Below are 14,676 nucleotides of genomic sequence, written 5' to 3'. Positions count from 1 at the left end.
CAGCAAGCGTTTTCTGCTGGGGTGTTACCGCAGGCCTCACCCATGCAGACATCTAGGCACGCCAGGAGGCATTTCCTCAATTACGCAGACGAGATCCTAGACAAAACAGACAGACAGCTACTGGATCGAACAGTGTACATACAGACCATAAGCGACATTCATCTGGATACCATTACCACCTTCTTAAGCTCCCGACCCCCGAATCCCGTTATCGGAGTCCAACCACCACCAATCGCAGACGAAGAGCTCCAACTCAGAGAGTCCCGCGTAACCTTGGCACAATAAAGTTCTGGGTACTGCAGCAGGTTAAACTTCTACTTATCCAGAATCGACATGTACGGCGATCGTGTGATATAGAGAGTAAACATTGTTCCCTAGTTGAGCGATCTGAAGGGATAATTAATGTCAGACCAATGCAGTTAAAGCCCGATGAAGAGTGGGAACCAAGTGCGAGAAAAAGAGGTCAATTGAATAGTGCTGCCCTGCAAAAGATCATGGAAGTGAAATACACTGAAAAGAGATCATCTACAAATGGAATGGCGAAAGAAAGGTTTGTGGCTAAGGCATATTGGGTACAGTAGAATAGCCTTTAAATTGATGGAGTTCTCCATCCCGTATGGGAAAGAGGAGATGGAAAGCATTCCCGTAATTTGATCATAGTTCTTAAGTGTTAACGGAAATCAACAATGGGCCAAGTAGAGGTGCTCTGGGTATTACTAAAATGCTTGAAAATATTAAGCAACGGTTTTACTGGATATATTGCTGAGAATCAATCCGAATGGATTCCAAATGGCGCGCAGTGTATGGCAATGAGAGGTCCAAAGGAGAGAAGTCGTGGAAGTTTACGGCAATAAATATATGCTCGTTGTTATGCACTACTTCAGTAAGTGGCTATAAGTGTACGCCCTACCAAACCAAGAGGTCCATACCTGGTGGAACTTTTTCCCCCGGGACCGGAGTTTTCGGAGGGGCCCGGACGCGAGGGTAATTCCAAGAAATTTCCTGCTTGAAAAAATATAGTAAATAATACTTCTACCAGAGTTCCGTCACAGACTTTTGATGTGTCGGACCTTCTGATGTGTCGGAAGAAATCTCAATTGAGATGTGTCACGTGAAGAGTGTGTACAAGGCGAATTTTACTGGAAATTCGGAATGTTGCATGCCTCCGTTCGACTTGTTGAATGCCATCACAGCTAAAAACTTGGATACTCTGTTTCCGAACATCTGCATTGCTTTGCGAATATTCTGCACCCTGCCAGTATCGGTTGCCGGCGCCGAAAGATCGTTCAGCGCTTTAGCAAGGATCAAAGACTACCATCGTTCTTGTTCAACTCAGAGTCGAGTAACAGTATTGGCAACTTTGTATTTGGAATCTGAGTTAGCAAGGAAACTCGACTTCGATGATATTATAAGAGCTTTTGCCTCAGCTAAAGCAAGAAAAGCAAAATTCTTAGCATCGTGGAAGTCATTTTCAAATATTTGTAAGGCTCACAAAATGAATAAAAAATTTTAACTTTTTTCAGCTGCGTTTTTTATTTCAGATCTGCTGAAGAGTTTTCTAAAATTCATTTTAATCAATATTTCATGATTAATTCTATCAAAAATTTTATCAATGAGTTTTTCAATGTTTAATTGTTATATCACTATAACATAATACGCATTTTGATAAATAAAAAAAATTTGAAGGGGCCCGCATCTCATGTTTCCCCCGGGGCCCGAGTAATCTCTCCACGGCCCTGGTATTTCACATAGTCGTATTAGTTTTGCGGGGATACCAAATTTAGATATTGTGGCATATAGGCAACTTCTCTCGTGCAGTCGAATGCGGCATAAGAATCGACGAATAGATGGTTTGCGTCGATTCTCCTTGTATATGTATTTTCGAGGACTTGTCACATTGTGAATATCTGGCCAATTGTCGGTTTTCAGATTCTATGTTGGTGGTGGTTCTCAGCCTTTCACACAATGCGCTAGCTAGAACTTTGTACGCTCTATTTAGGAGACTGATTCCGCTTGCTTTCATCTGGTCATATTTGAAGCTGATGCATGTACCTTACCAGCTTCTCGCTGCCATGTTTGAATAGCTGGAATGAACCAATATCTTTACGTCAAATGCTTTCGGTATATTCTGCCATTCCTTCATTATTGCAGCTTTCCAATTCTTTGGATGTCTTTTAGCGACTCTTTTCTTCAAAAAGGCCCACATTTTTTGAATCAGGACTCTGGGCTGGTATATTTATAACTTTACCGGAATTGTCGAGAAGCCGCAACTGCACATTGTGCCCCTTATGCTTTGGATCGTTATCTTGGTAAAATAAAAAATTTGGTTATCTTGGTAAAATAAAAAATTTGCCGGCAAAGTTTTTTTTTAATATATTTAAATACTGTTCGGCGTCCATTGTGCCGTCAATAAACACCAAGTCTCCTATTCTTTCACTTGAAATGCACCCCCAAACCATTACTCAAAGTTTCCCAAATTTAGCCGTGGGAATTATGTTTCGATTTTGTAAAGCTGTCAAGGACTTGCGCCATACTCTAGTCGTCCTGTCGTTGTAATACAGCATTATCATTGCCTCGTCGCAAAATATAACGTCGTCTTGATAATCTTCTGGTTCGGAAATGTTCAGTGGTTCAAAGCAAAAGGCAGGCGTTCTTCTACATTTTGTGCAGGCAGCAATGGCGTGCTGATCTCGATGAATATTTGTGGTGCAGTATGGCTTGACGCACTCCTTCATGGGAGAAAAGAATACCACACTCCTCGTTAAGATCCTTTGCAAGTATTCTAAAGGAAATCGGCTCCAATCGGCAGCAATTTTCGGATCATCAAGCGTTCTGCACGTCCAGTAATTTTAGTTTTAGGCCCATCTGCACACTTTTGCTCTAATCTACTCTCTTTTTTCGCTCGATTTATAACGTTGTGAACTGTCTAACGTGTTACCGAAAACATTTCAGACAATTCTTGAACACTTTTACCCAAGTGGTAATATAATAATTGCGTAATATCAAAGGATAAACTTTTGCCAGGCATTTTAAAAACACAGTATTTAAACTTGAAGTCCAAGAAAAGCAAACAATTTTCACTGAATGATAAAACGAAAGCTTCAAATTGATCACTTAAAAGCAGAGGTAACGGTAAATCGAAGTTAATCGCGCAACACATTCTAAAGAAATTGTTAAAGCAACATGTTTATTGACAGTGTCAAAATAGTGTGTTATTTGTGTTTTGTTTTTGCTTTAGTTTTTGTTTTTCCAAAGAATTTCAAGTTTTATTTAAATGCTGTAAATAAATATGAATCAGTACAGAAAAGAAGTCAAAGATAAATAAAGAGTGCTATTTTTTGCTGTTGCAGTCGAAAAATTGAACTTATTGATGGGTACTTTCGAATGATAGTCACGTGCTAACACATTCATCCATGCATCTTTTCTGAGAGGGTTTTCCACAGAAATGGAAGATTCAGATACTGGGAATTTAAAAACACTGGGTGTCCCACCCAGTATCCCACTGTCGTCCATCCATCTGACAGCACAATTGAAGGTTTTCCTGTTTAGGTAACTATGTATGTAGAGATAACGCTATTTTATTTGGTTTAATAACACTTTATTCATTTAAAATGTAATACGGTATTTTTATCGATTTTAATGATTATAATGAAATAGCGGGAGTTAATATTGATATGTATCGGTGGACTATTACGTTTAAGTGTGTCCAGTCATCTTCTGTTCGGTTAATATTTGGTAAGTAAAGTTTGTAGTGTCCCATCGCAGCATTGTCGGCTAGTGTGGATTGCCATTTGCCTATTACCCGTATTCACATCCGGCTGTCTTGACCTTTCGTTCGACCCGAACAATAGCATCTATGGTTGCACGAATTCGGCTAAGTGACTCTAGATATAAGATCTTCATTCTCATCAACCTTATTGGATCGATTATAACGGTTCTCTTCTGGCATTGTAATAATATTGTTGCTCTTAAAAATATTTACTTACGGGTACACTCGTGTGTTTCTATGCTTTCAATGAAACTATTTAGCTCTGGTACTTCCGTTCTGGCAATTCCATTCTAACAAACTGCATTGTATGGACTCATAAGATTTAAAATACGATATATATTCAATAACAAATAACAAATAATATATTCACCTCCACGAGTCTTATTCGGGCAGTCGCCGCGTTAAGAACGAATATCATAATCGGTGTGTTAGTAACTAGAAGTTATAGTGATATTTTCGTGGTAGAGAAAAAACGTTGTTTCTTTTTTTCCATTCGAAATAAAAATTACACACGTATTCTGTACTGAACTAAATTCAAAATGAGTGGGGTTGACCACCCCAACAGAAACCGGTTCCGAGACCTCGATCCGGAGAACCCCCCAGGAAAACGACTAAAAAAAACTGAGACGAACTTTATGTACCTACCAGAACATAAACAATCCGACGACCACATTCCCCGTTATCTTGTGGCAGCGGCAACGAGCCCAATTGTGGAAGACGGCATACGTTCACTCTCCAAATACAATGTGTTCCAAACTGAGAGAGGATTAAAGCACATAAGCACTGAATACACTCCTGTATCAGAACTTAAATCTGGAGATCTACTCATCAAAACAAATAACCTAAAAGCGGCTGAAAAATTCATGAAAGCCACCCACATCGGAGTAATCCCCGTCAAAATTACATCGCACAAAACACTCAATACCATTCAAGGAAGAGAAGTGGTGGAAGGTTTGGCTAAACAAAAAGTCGTCGAGGTGAAGAAGATTATGAAGAAAGTCGAGGACATACTAGCTCCAACCGGCGCCGCAGTGATAACTTTCGATCTAATATGCAGACCTGACACACTCATGCTAGGTTGGGTAAGAGTTCGCGTGCAGGAACACATTCCAAATCCCATGAGATGCCAAATGTGTCAAAAGCTAGGGCACACCAAAAAATTGTGCATAGGCGTAGAACTATGCAAAGAATGCGCAGAACCACCACCACATGAAACTTGCCAGAAAAAATTCTGTGTGAACTGTAACAATGACAGACACGCTACCAGCGATCCCGCATGTCCAAGCTATCTCAAACACAAAGCAATAAATAAAATAAAAATTGAAAACCGGTGCACAGTAAGACAAGCATGGAAATTATTCAATACAAACCCATCTGCCTACGAAATAGAACCGTTTCAAAAACCAACAACAGCACAAATAGTCAAAAACAATATCACAACTACAAAAAATATAAAAAGTCTAAACAAAAACAACAACCAAACTGCGCCAACAACATCAAATACAACAATAAGCAACGAAGAACTATCAAGCGAAACTGTACAAAATCAAAAGAATGCATCTACTTCTATTACAACACCAATTACAACGAAACCAAATACACAAACTCAAAACATCACGCCATCATCATCTACTACTACAAAAGAAATTGAAAAAACACAAACAGAAAACAATGAAATTGAATTTTCGTCTTCAGAAAGTGTGTGACATTGAAATATCACCATGCTCTCAACTTTATAAGAGATTTCCAGATCTCAAAACCATCATCACTCCTAAAACATACAAACACACACTTCCAGTCTCAAACCAACAGCAATAAATTAAATAAATACAAAACACTCAACCAAAAACAAAACAAAAATAATCATAACCTTGACACAAATGGATATTGGTATTAACTTATCAATATTACAGTGGAACATACAAGGATACTCAAATAACAAATTTGCACTCGAATACCTCGTACACAAACGTAAGCCAGACGTTCTACTCTTACAAGAAACGCTCATTGTACAAAAAAATCTGAATTTTTTGAACTTACCAAACTACAACGCCTATCATCACAACAAAACATCTCCATATGCCAAATCCGGTATAGCGATTTTGGTAAAAAATACAGTCAATACGTCCAATCACAGGACTTCTACTAGTAATCTTCTACATCAGACAATTACAGTACACGGGGTAAAAGACTTGCACATTACAAATAAATACAAAGAAACTGATGTGAACTTAACTACACAACTTCTCGACGACATACCCGAAATAAACACAGGTCACCACCTCATAGGAGGTGACTTAAACGCCCAAAACACCTTATGGGGTTCGAAATACTGTTCAAGAAGTGGTGCACTGTGGGAACAATTCGCAGATCGACGAAATCTTACCATTATGAATGGCGGATCGCCAACACTTTTAAACACAAGGAACACTCTCATAACTAATACCGGACCAAAATACCTCAAAAAAGTTGAAAAGCGATTCCAGGAACGTAAAGCCAACTGGGATCTGTTCAAGGGGAAAAATGACATCCTACACCATCAATTTGAACAAACTAGAAACGTGAATAAGGAAGCGGCACAGATCAAAAAAATAATTCGGAAATCTTCCAACGAATCTATGCCACTTAACCAACCCCTCAAACAAAACGAAGCACCAATTTGGTTCAACTCCGAAATAAGCAAGCTAGTGATTCTAAAAAACAAAGCATGGCAGAAGTTTAAAGCGAAAAAAACTCCAGTAAGTAGTCTAAACTACAAAAAGATCTCAGCTCAAGTTAGAAGAGCATGCAAACAGGCTAAAAAGGAAACATGGACTTGTTTTGTTAACTCACTTAACCCTACCCTTGACACAAAAACAATTTGGACCAAGGTAAAAAAGATAAAATCATCCAAAACACTGGACTTCCCTCCCATTTTTGAAAATAATGACATACATTCACACCCAGAGGTAATAGCTGAGAAATTCGCTAATTTATGGAGTTCAATAGCATCAAACGATAATTTCAGTCCTCAATTAATCCACGAAAAAACACAAATAAACTTCAGCAATGTTTGCGACAACAATACCACTAATGGAAAATGAACGAAGTAACATTGATCGAATTAAATCTCACTCTCCAGCGTGTGAAAGGAAAGACACCCGGAAATGATAAAATCACTTACTCCATGATCAAAAACGCATCGACCATAATCAAAAACCGCTTATGCGAGCTTTACAGTGAAATCCTCAGAACTGGAACATATCCACACGACTGGAAGCATGCAACACTCACACCAATATCAAAAGCTGGAAAAACTCAGAACTCCACGGAAGGTTATCGTCCTATTTCCTTAATAACAGTCCTAGCAAAAATTTTGGACAAAATAATAACGCAAAGGCTCTGGAAAGTTTATGGACACAACATTCACGCATCGCAACACGCATACAAAGCCGGGCACGGAGTACATACCCTTTGTCACCTTCTTCTTTCTTCTTAATTGGCGCGATAACCGCTTATGCGATTTTGGCCGAGTTTAACAAAGCGCGCCAGTCGTTTCTTTCTCGTGCTAACCGGCGCCAATTGGACACACCAAGTGAAGCCAAGTCCTTCTCCACCTGATCTTTCCAACGCAGAGGAGGCCTTCCTCTTCCTCTACTACCACCAGCTGGTACCGCATCGAATACTTTCAAAGCCGGAGCGTTTGTATCCATTCGGACGACATGACCCAGCCAACGAAGCCGCTGGATCTTTATTCGCTGCGCTATGTCTATGTCGTCGTAAAGCTCATACAGCTCATCGTTCCATCGTCTGCGATATTCGCCGTTGCCAACGTGCAAAGGTCCAAAAATCTTACGCAGAATCTTTCTCTCGAACACTCCAAGCGTCGCTTCATCGGATGTTGTCATCGTCCAAGCTTCTGCGCCATACGTTAGGACGTTGAAGCAAATACGAAAACCTGCCTGGGAAATCAGAACCACAATGTCATAGTTTCTGAAGATATCGAGAAGGCATTTGACAGGGTCATATCAACACACGTAATAAAAGAATTAAATATATGGGGTGTACCCCAAATGCTTTTAAAGCTTATACTATCCTTCCTTTCACATAGAAGGATCACCGTCAAAGTCGACGGGTACTTCTCACGCCCCTTTACTCTCAACAATGGCATCCCACAAGGTTCACCTCTGTCAGTATTCCTCTTCAGCGCATACACAAACACACTTTCCAAGTTGGTTAATAACACACCCGGTGTAAACTTTATAGGGATATTAGACAACATATTTGCACTAGTCTCAGGAGCCGAAGCTGAAGTTCAACAAAACTTGAATAATCTGGACAGGAAGATACAAAACTGGGCAAACATGACAGGAGCACTGATTCCAGCTAACAAGATAGAAGCCCTGCACATATGCAGGAAAAGAAGCTGCCACGCAAATAATATTACAATTAGAAACACCACGATAACATTACAAAGCAATATGAGAATTTTAGGTGTCACTTTCTCTAGAAATGCTCTTTGGAATGACCACGTCAAAAATATAGTTAACAAACTTAGCAAGGTGCACAACGTGCTGAAGATAATATGCACAAAGAAAAAAGGCCCACATATGGATACGGCACTCGCAATATGTTGATCTTTAGCCGAAGGAGCAGTACAGCACTGCGTGACCCTATACGGATGGACATCCGAGGCAAATAAAAGCAAAATAAACACAGCCATGAACAATTGTTTCAGAACAGCGTCTGGGCTACTAATATCAACACCGCTAGATGCCACCAGAATAGAGGCATGTTTTAAAGATTTCGACTGGCTACTGAACTCCAGGTCTATAAATATGGCGGAAAAGGCTCTAACATCTCCCGCACACGCTCTGCATACAGAATTCTCGAACGTAATAAACAAAAATCAAAACAAAGAAAAAATAAACAGAAGTTGGTGTAGCATTAGATTGATAGCAACGAAAATGCGGAGAACAAACATACCAATACCGGCCAAACCCATAGAACAGATCACAGCACATTCAAAATTAATAATTGACATCTCCTTAAGTAGACAAAAAAAAACAACACCAACGCAATCATCTACCAACAAGAATTTCTAGAATACAAAAATAGGCACGCTCCAGATATAACCATATATACAGACGGTTCCCTGCTCGACGAAACAGCAACATACGCAGTAGTCGAACAAAACTCTAAGGATGAATACAATGTCGTTCACGAATCACTATTACCACCTAATACTGGAATTCACATCGCGGAACTAGGCAGCCATACGATTTGCAGCACACCATGTAGCACCAAAACATAATTGTGCACTAATATGCACCGACAGCCTCAGCGTAGCTGTATTTCTTCTTAATGAAAACAGCGAGCAGTTCACATATCTTACAAATGGTCTGCCAGGCCAAGCAAATATTACAGGGTTATGGATACCAGGTCACTCAGGGATAAAAGGAAACGAGCTAGCCGATGATGCCGCCAAAAATGCCAGGAAGTTGCCGTTAATATCAGAAGTTCCATGTTTAAGAACGATTATCATAAATTATTATAAAAAATACGTCCAAGAGAATGAAAATCAAAAATGGTCTCTATCAGAATCCTTTTTGAACAAACACAACACCGGCATCGACCGACCCAAATACAACCCAAACTTATCCATAACAGATTGCATAATCATGGCCCGCATGAGAGTTGGTGTAACAAAGTTCTCATCCCAACATTACTTTCAACAGTCAAGGCCATTAGAATGCGCATGGTGCTCAACCATCCTCAGCGTTGAACATATACTCAAACAGTGTCCAGTATCAGGAGACCAAAACATCAATCTAACAAAAGCCCTAAACTGTAGCCAGGAAAGTGCTATGAAAATCCTTAAAGATGCTCTTAGTGTACATAACTTACTTCATGAAGTGTAAATCAGTTTTCCTTGGGGCAATATGGCCTTAGTTGCCCAGCCCCAACATATACCTTATAAATTTATTTATAAAGTATAGAATAAATAAATAAATATTCACCTCCATTAGCTACAATGGCTTCACATCTTCGAATCATACTTTATGTTAATTTCTGATGTGAAGGTAATCGGCTCCAAATCAGCCGAATTTGCCTTGATAACTGTTTGATCGTCCATATTTGTTTTCCTTTGAGTTTTTGATTAACTATTGCCCAAACCTTTTTCAATAGAATTGGCATCAAACGACTGTGAAGGGCAATCCAACATTTCAATCCCATTTTACTGTTTCTACTCTACACACCTTTGGCTCCAATGCATGGGATCGTTGTCTTCGTGTAAAATCTCAGCTTGGCTAGTTCTTTTAAACATCTTCGCAGCTGACTATAAAACTGCTTTTGGGTAAAATTCATTCGTCAAAAGTGTGTGCAAATTGGCGGTAAGCACAAATAAATGGCCAAATTCGTTTTCGGAGAAGCAGCCCAATACATGAACCGTTAGAGTTTTCTATTATTAGCAGCACACAAGGACCGACGCATGCAACTATTCGCCCAAAAAGGAAGATCTGTGGATGTTACGTTTGGCCAATTTTACTCTGAATTTGCTTTAGCCCATGCAAGTCTTTTTACAATGAGTGGCAATGAGAGCAGCGGTTTTTTCAATAAGCTCCAGAGTTTTAGGTGTTCTGCATATAAATGTTTCTTGGATACTTTAACACTACTTTTCCTTAAAACCGCTTCAGCTTCATGCACCGATATTCACTGATCTTCTGATCTTGCTTTGAAGGGGTATCGGGGAAGTCGTTTTTAATATAGGTATACTGTTTCACGTTGGCTATGAGCGTCTACGACATCTTCAAGTATTAACATAGAACCACTGCAGTATTTTTAAGGGAACTCTAAATTTTTATATTGCCACTCACGCATGGCTTTACTGCTGCACTGGTTCGAACCACGCGAGGGCGACCATTTTTTTTTCGGTGTGTCGCTTCAGAAGTTTGGGAAAAACGATTGACCGTAAAATCGGTAAGCAAACATTCTCGAAATATTAAGTTTTTTCAGCAATTCGGAAATTTCACTTGTACTTTTACCACACTTTTGTAATGCATTGCAATGCGATTTTCCTTAGCTCCCCACTCCATTGTTAACAAGCGAAATTCGCCACGGAACTGAGTATAATTTATGAATAGACATATAAACAAAAGCAAAAATAACGGAACTTTTTCAGCGAGTTTGTTTTCGCCATATACATTGTACAATTTGTCACAGAATTTATGGCCAAACTACGTACACTCCCAATAAATTGAGTTTCTCTATTCATTCAAGTACTAGTGAGATTGGATTAGATTCGATTTGTGGGGGTTGGACAAGTCCAAGCACTCAGTCAGTAGACCACTTTACTGCACCCGGGTAGAAATCAGTAGAAAGAATAGAGATAGGAAAGATAGAAGGTGGATGGTAAAAACGGATAGATTAGTTTGAGGTCACTCTTCCACAAATCTCTTGGATTCATTGATGAATTTTAAGAGATCCGGAAGAGGAAGAGTATGAACTTTGTCCATACTCAGTGTATCGCAACTCAATATCCTAAGTCTGATTCTGGCAAATGCAGGACAGCTACAGAAAAAATGCTCTACAGTGTCGTCATTTTCCAGACAGGATAGACATATCGGGCTGTCTACGACCCCCATGGTGGCCATATGCTGACCACAGACGTTGTGCCCTGTGGTTGCACTCACCAGTCTCTCAGGTCCTTCCTCTTGAGTTTTAGGAGGAAGGTCGCTGTTTTCCTGTTTGGTTCTTTCACAAAGCATCGATCGATCGAATCGATGCGGAATTGACACCTAGAAAGGGATCGGGGCCTAGTGGTATACTTGCAGGGCCTTCATTTGCCAATTTATCAGCTAACTCGTTCGCTGCAATACCACAATGTCCAGGCACCCAAATAAGACTAACTTTGTTGTGTTCTGCAACACTGTTCAGTTTTGTCTTACATTCACCGACTAACCACGCTGGGTTAGCACGGGCCTTCACTTCAGCTTGACTGTCACTATAAATTCCAATACTGTTGCCCCGCCACTTTTTCTCAATTAGCCAGTACGCCACATTCAAGATGGCATAGACTTCCGTAAGGAATACCGTGGCCATCTGTCCTGTAGCATAGGAGTACTTTGCGTCTTCGTCTAAGTACCATCCAGATCCGCTTCCATTGCTGGTTTTGGATCCGTCGGTGTAGAAAGTGTACTGGTATCCCGTTAATAGGTTCTCTGGACTTAGCCATTGATCTCTATCTGGAATCAAAACATCATACTTCCTACCAAAGCTAACGACAGGCACACGATTGTCCACCGGCATCGAGAACAGTGTGCACCGCTCCGACAATTGGTGGTAAAACTGACAGTGGCCAGTGCTTACTTCATTTCCCCAGACTCCGTTTAACTTGAGCCTGTCGCCGCCTTCATTGCTTCCTTTAGAATTTGAAGATCTAGGAGTTGCAAGTTCAGAATGGCATTAAGGGCATCCCAGATGTTGTGCTCATGGCAGCTGTGATACCCAAGCACACACTTCTCTGTAGCCTGCTTAGGGATTTTACTCTGGAATAAACCATTGTGGCTTTCCACCATACTACAGAGGCGTATGTAATAATGGATCTTATCAGGGTGATGTACAGCCAGCGTACTATCGCCAGTCTTAGACCCCATGTCTTGCCAAAGGTTCTCTTATACTGCCAGAAGACTTTTAGTGTTCGAGACACCTTCTGCTCGACGTGCTTCTTCGAGGTAAGTTTACTATCTAGGATTACTCCTGGATATTTAACCTCAGAAGACAGTTGCAGTGTTACCCCTTTCAATGTGGGGAGGATGCAGTATAAACAGCCGGCTAAAATAGCTCGCGCATCCCTTCGGGTCCGGCGAAGTGCAACCGTTGAAGGTGATAGCCACCTTGTCGTTGTGCTTCGTCGGGTTCGACAGGAACCTAACGGTGGACCAGAGCTTACTCACCCCAGAGGTGAGGTTACAGGTCTTCAGGTGCTCAACCCATTTGGTCCGTTTATGTTGATTTACCAGTGTCCGGATCTCCAAATTGAGATCCCTTATGCGGGGGTCCCCGGGATCGGCCTTGCGTAGGTGGTCACGCTCGTTTGCCAATCTGGCTGCTTCGACTGGGAAATGAAAACGAATGTCCTTATAAATTCCAGCTGGAATGAAGCGAGCCGCAGCAGCTGTGAGCACCTTGCGGAATGCGCGTTCGCCTACGCGCATATCAGTGGGGATGGGAAGAGCACCGAAGGTGTCCTCGGTGAATTCCGTGAAGCCGGCCCAATTAGCTTTTTTAAAGTTAAAGTAGGACCGGTGATTCGCGGAAACAAAGTCGGCAGGTCTCTCAATCGAGACGATAATGGGCAAGTGGTCTGATGCAAGCGATAGCATAGGTCGCCACGTTATGCTATTTATCAGACCCGCGCTAGCTATTGTTAGGTCAGGCGAGCTGCTGCAATTGCCCACTACCCTGGTGGGGGGTCGTCGTTCACTGTGCTGAATGTCGAATCGTCTATCTGCTCTGCCAGTTGCTGTCCCCTACGATCATTTGGCAGGCTTGAATGCCAAAGATCGTGATGCGCATTGAAGTCACCTACAACCAATCGGTTTTCACCTCTGATGAGCGCACCTATATCAGGGTGATATCCTGCCGGGTAGCAGGTGACAGGGGGTATATATACGTTAAATATTTCGAGCTCGGAATCGCCTGACCGGACAGCTATGCCTTGACATTCTAAGTTGCTGTCCCTGCGGTCGATTCCTTCATCGATAAGACGATACTGTACAGTGTGGTGGACTATAAACGCTAGGCCACTACCGTTGTCTCGCTCGCGATCGTGTCTGTGCACGTTATAGCCATCCCTGGTGATCAGAGATGACCTAGCGTGCAGTTTTGTTTCTTGTACCGCAGCTATTTTAATACTGTGCCGGCTCATAAAGTCAACTATTTCGTCGACCTTACTCGTAAGTCCGTTACAGTTAAATTGGAGAAGCTTGAAGCTTCTCGGTGAGGTCTGTGTGATTCGGGGGGTGAGGGACGCGTGGGCTTGTCTACGTTGGACCTGCTGCGCAATCCACTGTGGTTGTTGCGGCCTGATGGTGGTGGGCGGCCGCGCCTCCGGGGGAGGTAGTGGGTGCAGAGCTCTGCAGCAGGGGGCAACGTAGGTAGTTGTCCACTCACGGGTGGTGTGCAGGCCGGAACATCTCCGAAAATGGCACCAGCCATTGCAAGAAGTACATTGGACTGATCCCAGATTGCGAAGTATTACGGTCTGACACACGGAACAGACTGTGCGGGGTAACAGGAGCTGCTGGTTTGTCCCCGCACTGGGGTTGGAGCAGGAAGGAAGGGGAGGGGTTGAGGGGGATTTTGTGTTGCTCCGATAGGCTCCTCACCGCGGAGGTGTGGGTTGTGGTGGCGGTTGGTAGTGCCGGCCTATCAGGGGGAGTAGTAGCCGTGGAGGCATCAGACGCCTGCTGGTGGGAGCAACACGTGGCCACATACCGTGTGGATCGCTCCCTGTGTGACTTAAGGCCTGAACAGGTCTTAAGGTGGCTCCACCCGTTGCACTTGTTACACCTAACCGAGGTGGAGTTCGGGTGAAGCCGTTTGTGGCAGACGCAGCTATAGAATACTTCTGGCCCAGGGTTGGATTCGATTCGAGGAGAAGCGTTTGGAGCAGGATTGCTGCGAGAATTTGCTCCTGTGACGTAAGGGGTGGGGTGATAGACGGTTCACTAGACAGGGCTAGTATACTGGGGCGGCAGCCCTTAGTTGGCAAAAACCCGAGTCATTCCGGTAACGTAGAACCGGCTGCCGCCCCAGTAAACTAGCCATGTCTAGTGTACCGTATCCCACCCCCAGTCTTTCGTCACAGGAGCAGTTCCTTGCCGCACGTTTGCTCCAAATACTTCTCTTCAGGGTTGGCGTCT

The 14,676-nt window shown here is 42.2% G+C and overlaps 1 protein-coding gene across 2 annotated transcripts in view; it reads left to right on the top strand.

Moving 5' to 3' along the window:
* The window catches only part of LOC128869678 (uncharacterized), a 63,820-nt gene extending 49,751 nt beyond the window's left edge, over positions 1 to 14,069 (top strand). For both annotated transcript variants that reach the window (XM_054112280.1, XM_054112281.1), the window contains one exon: positions 3,351 to 14,069. In XM_054112280.1, the coding sequence (XP_053968255.1) occupies positions 5,650 to 6,852 (1,203 nt within the window). In that variant the 5' untranslated portion in view covers positions 3,351 to 5,649 and the 3' untranslated portion in view covers positions 6,853 to 14,069. The remainder of the gene's footprint in view (positions 1 to 3,350) is intronic.
* Positions 14,070 to 14,676: the final 607 nt, after the last annotated feature.

The sequence above is a fragment of the Anastrepha ludens genome, chromosome X (genome assembly GCF_028408465.1).
Source record: "Anastrepha ludens isolate Willacy chromosome X, idAnaLude1.1, whole genome shotgun sequence".
In the NCBI taxonomy this organism is placed as follows: Eukaryota; Metazoa; Arthropoda; class Insecta; order Diptera; family Tephritidae; genus Anastrepha; species Anastrepha ludens.
The sequence above is the reverse complement of the archived record's forward strand: the minus strand, read 5'-3'. Positions and strand labels throughout refer to the sequence as shown.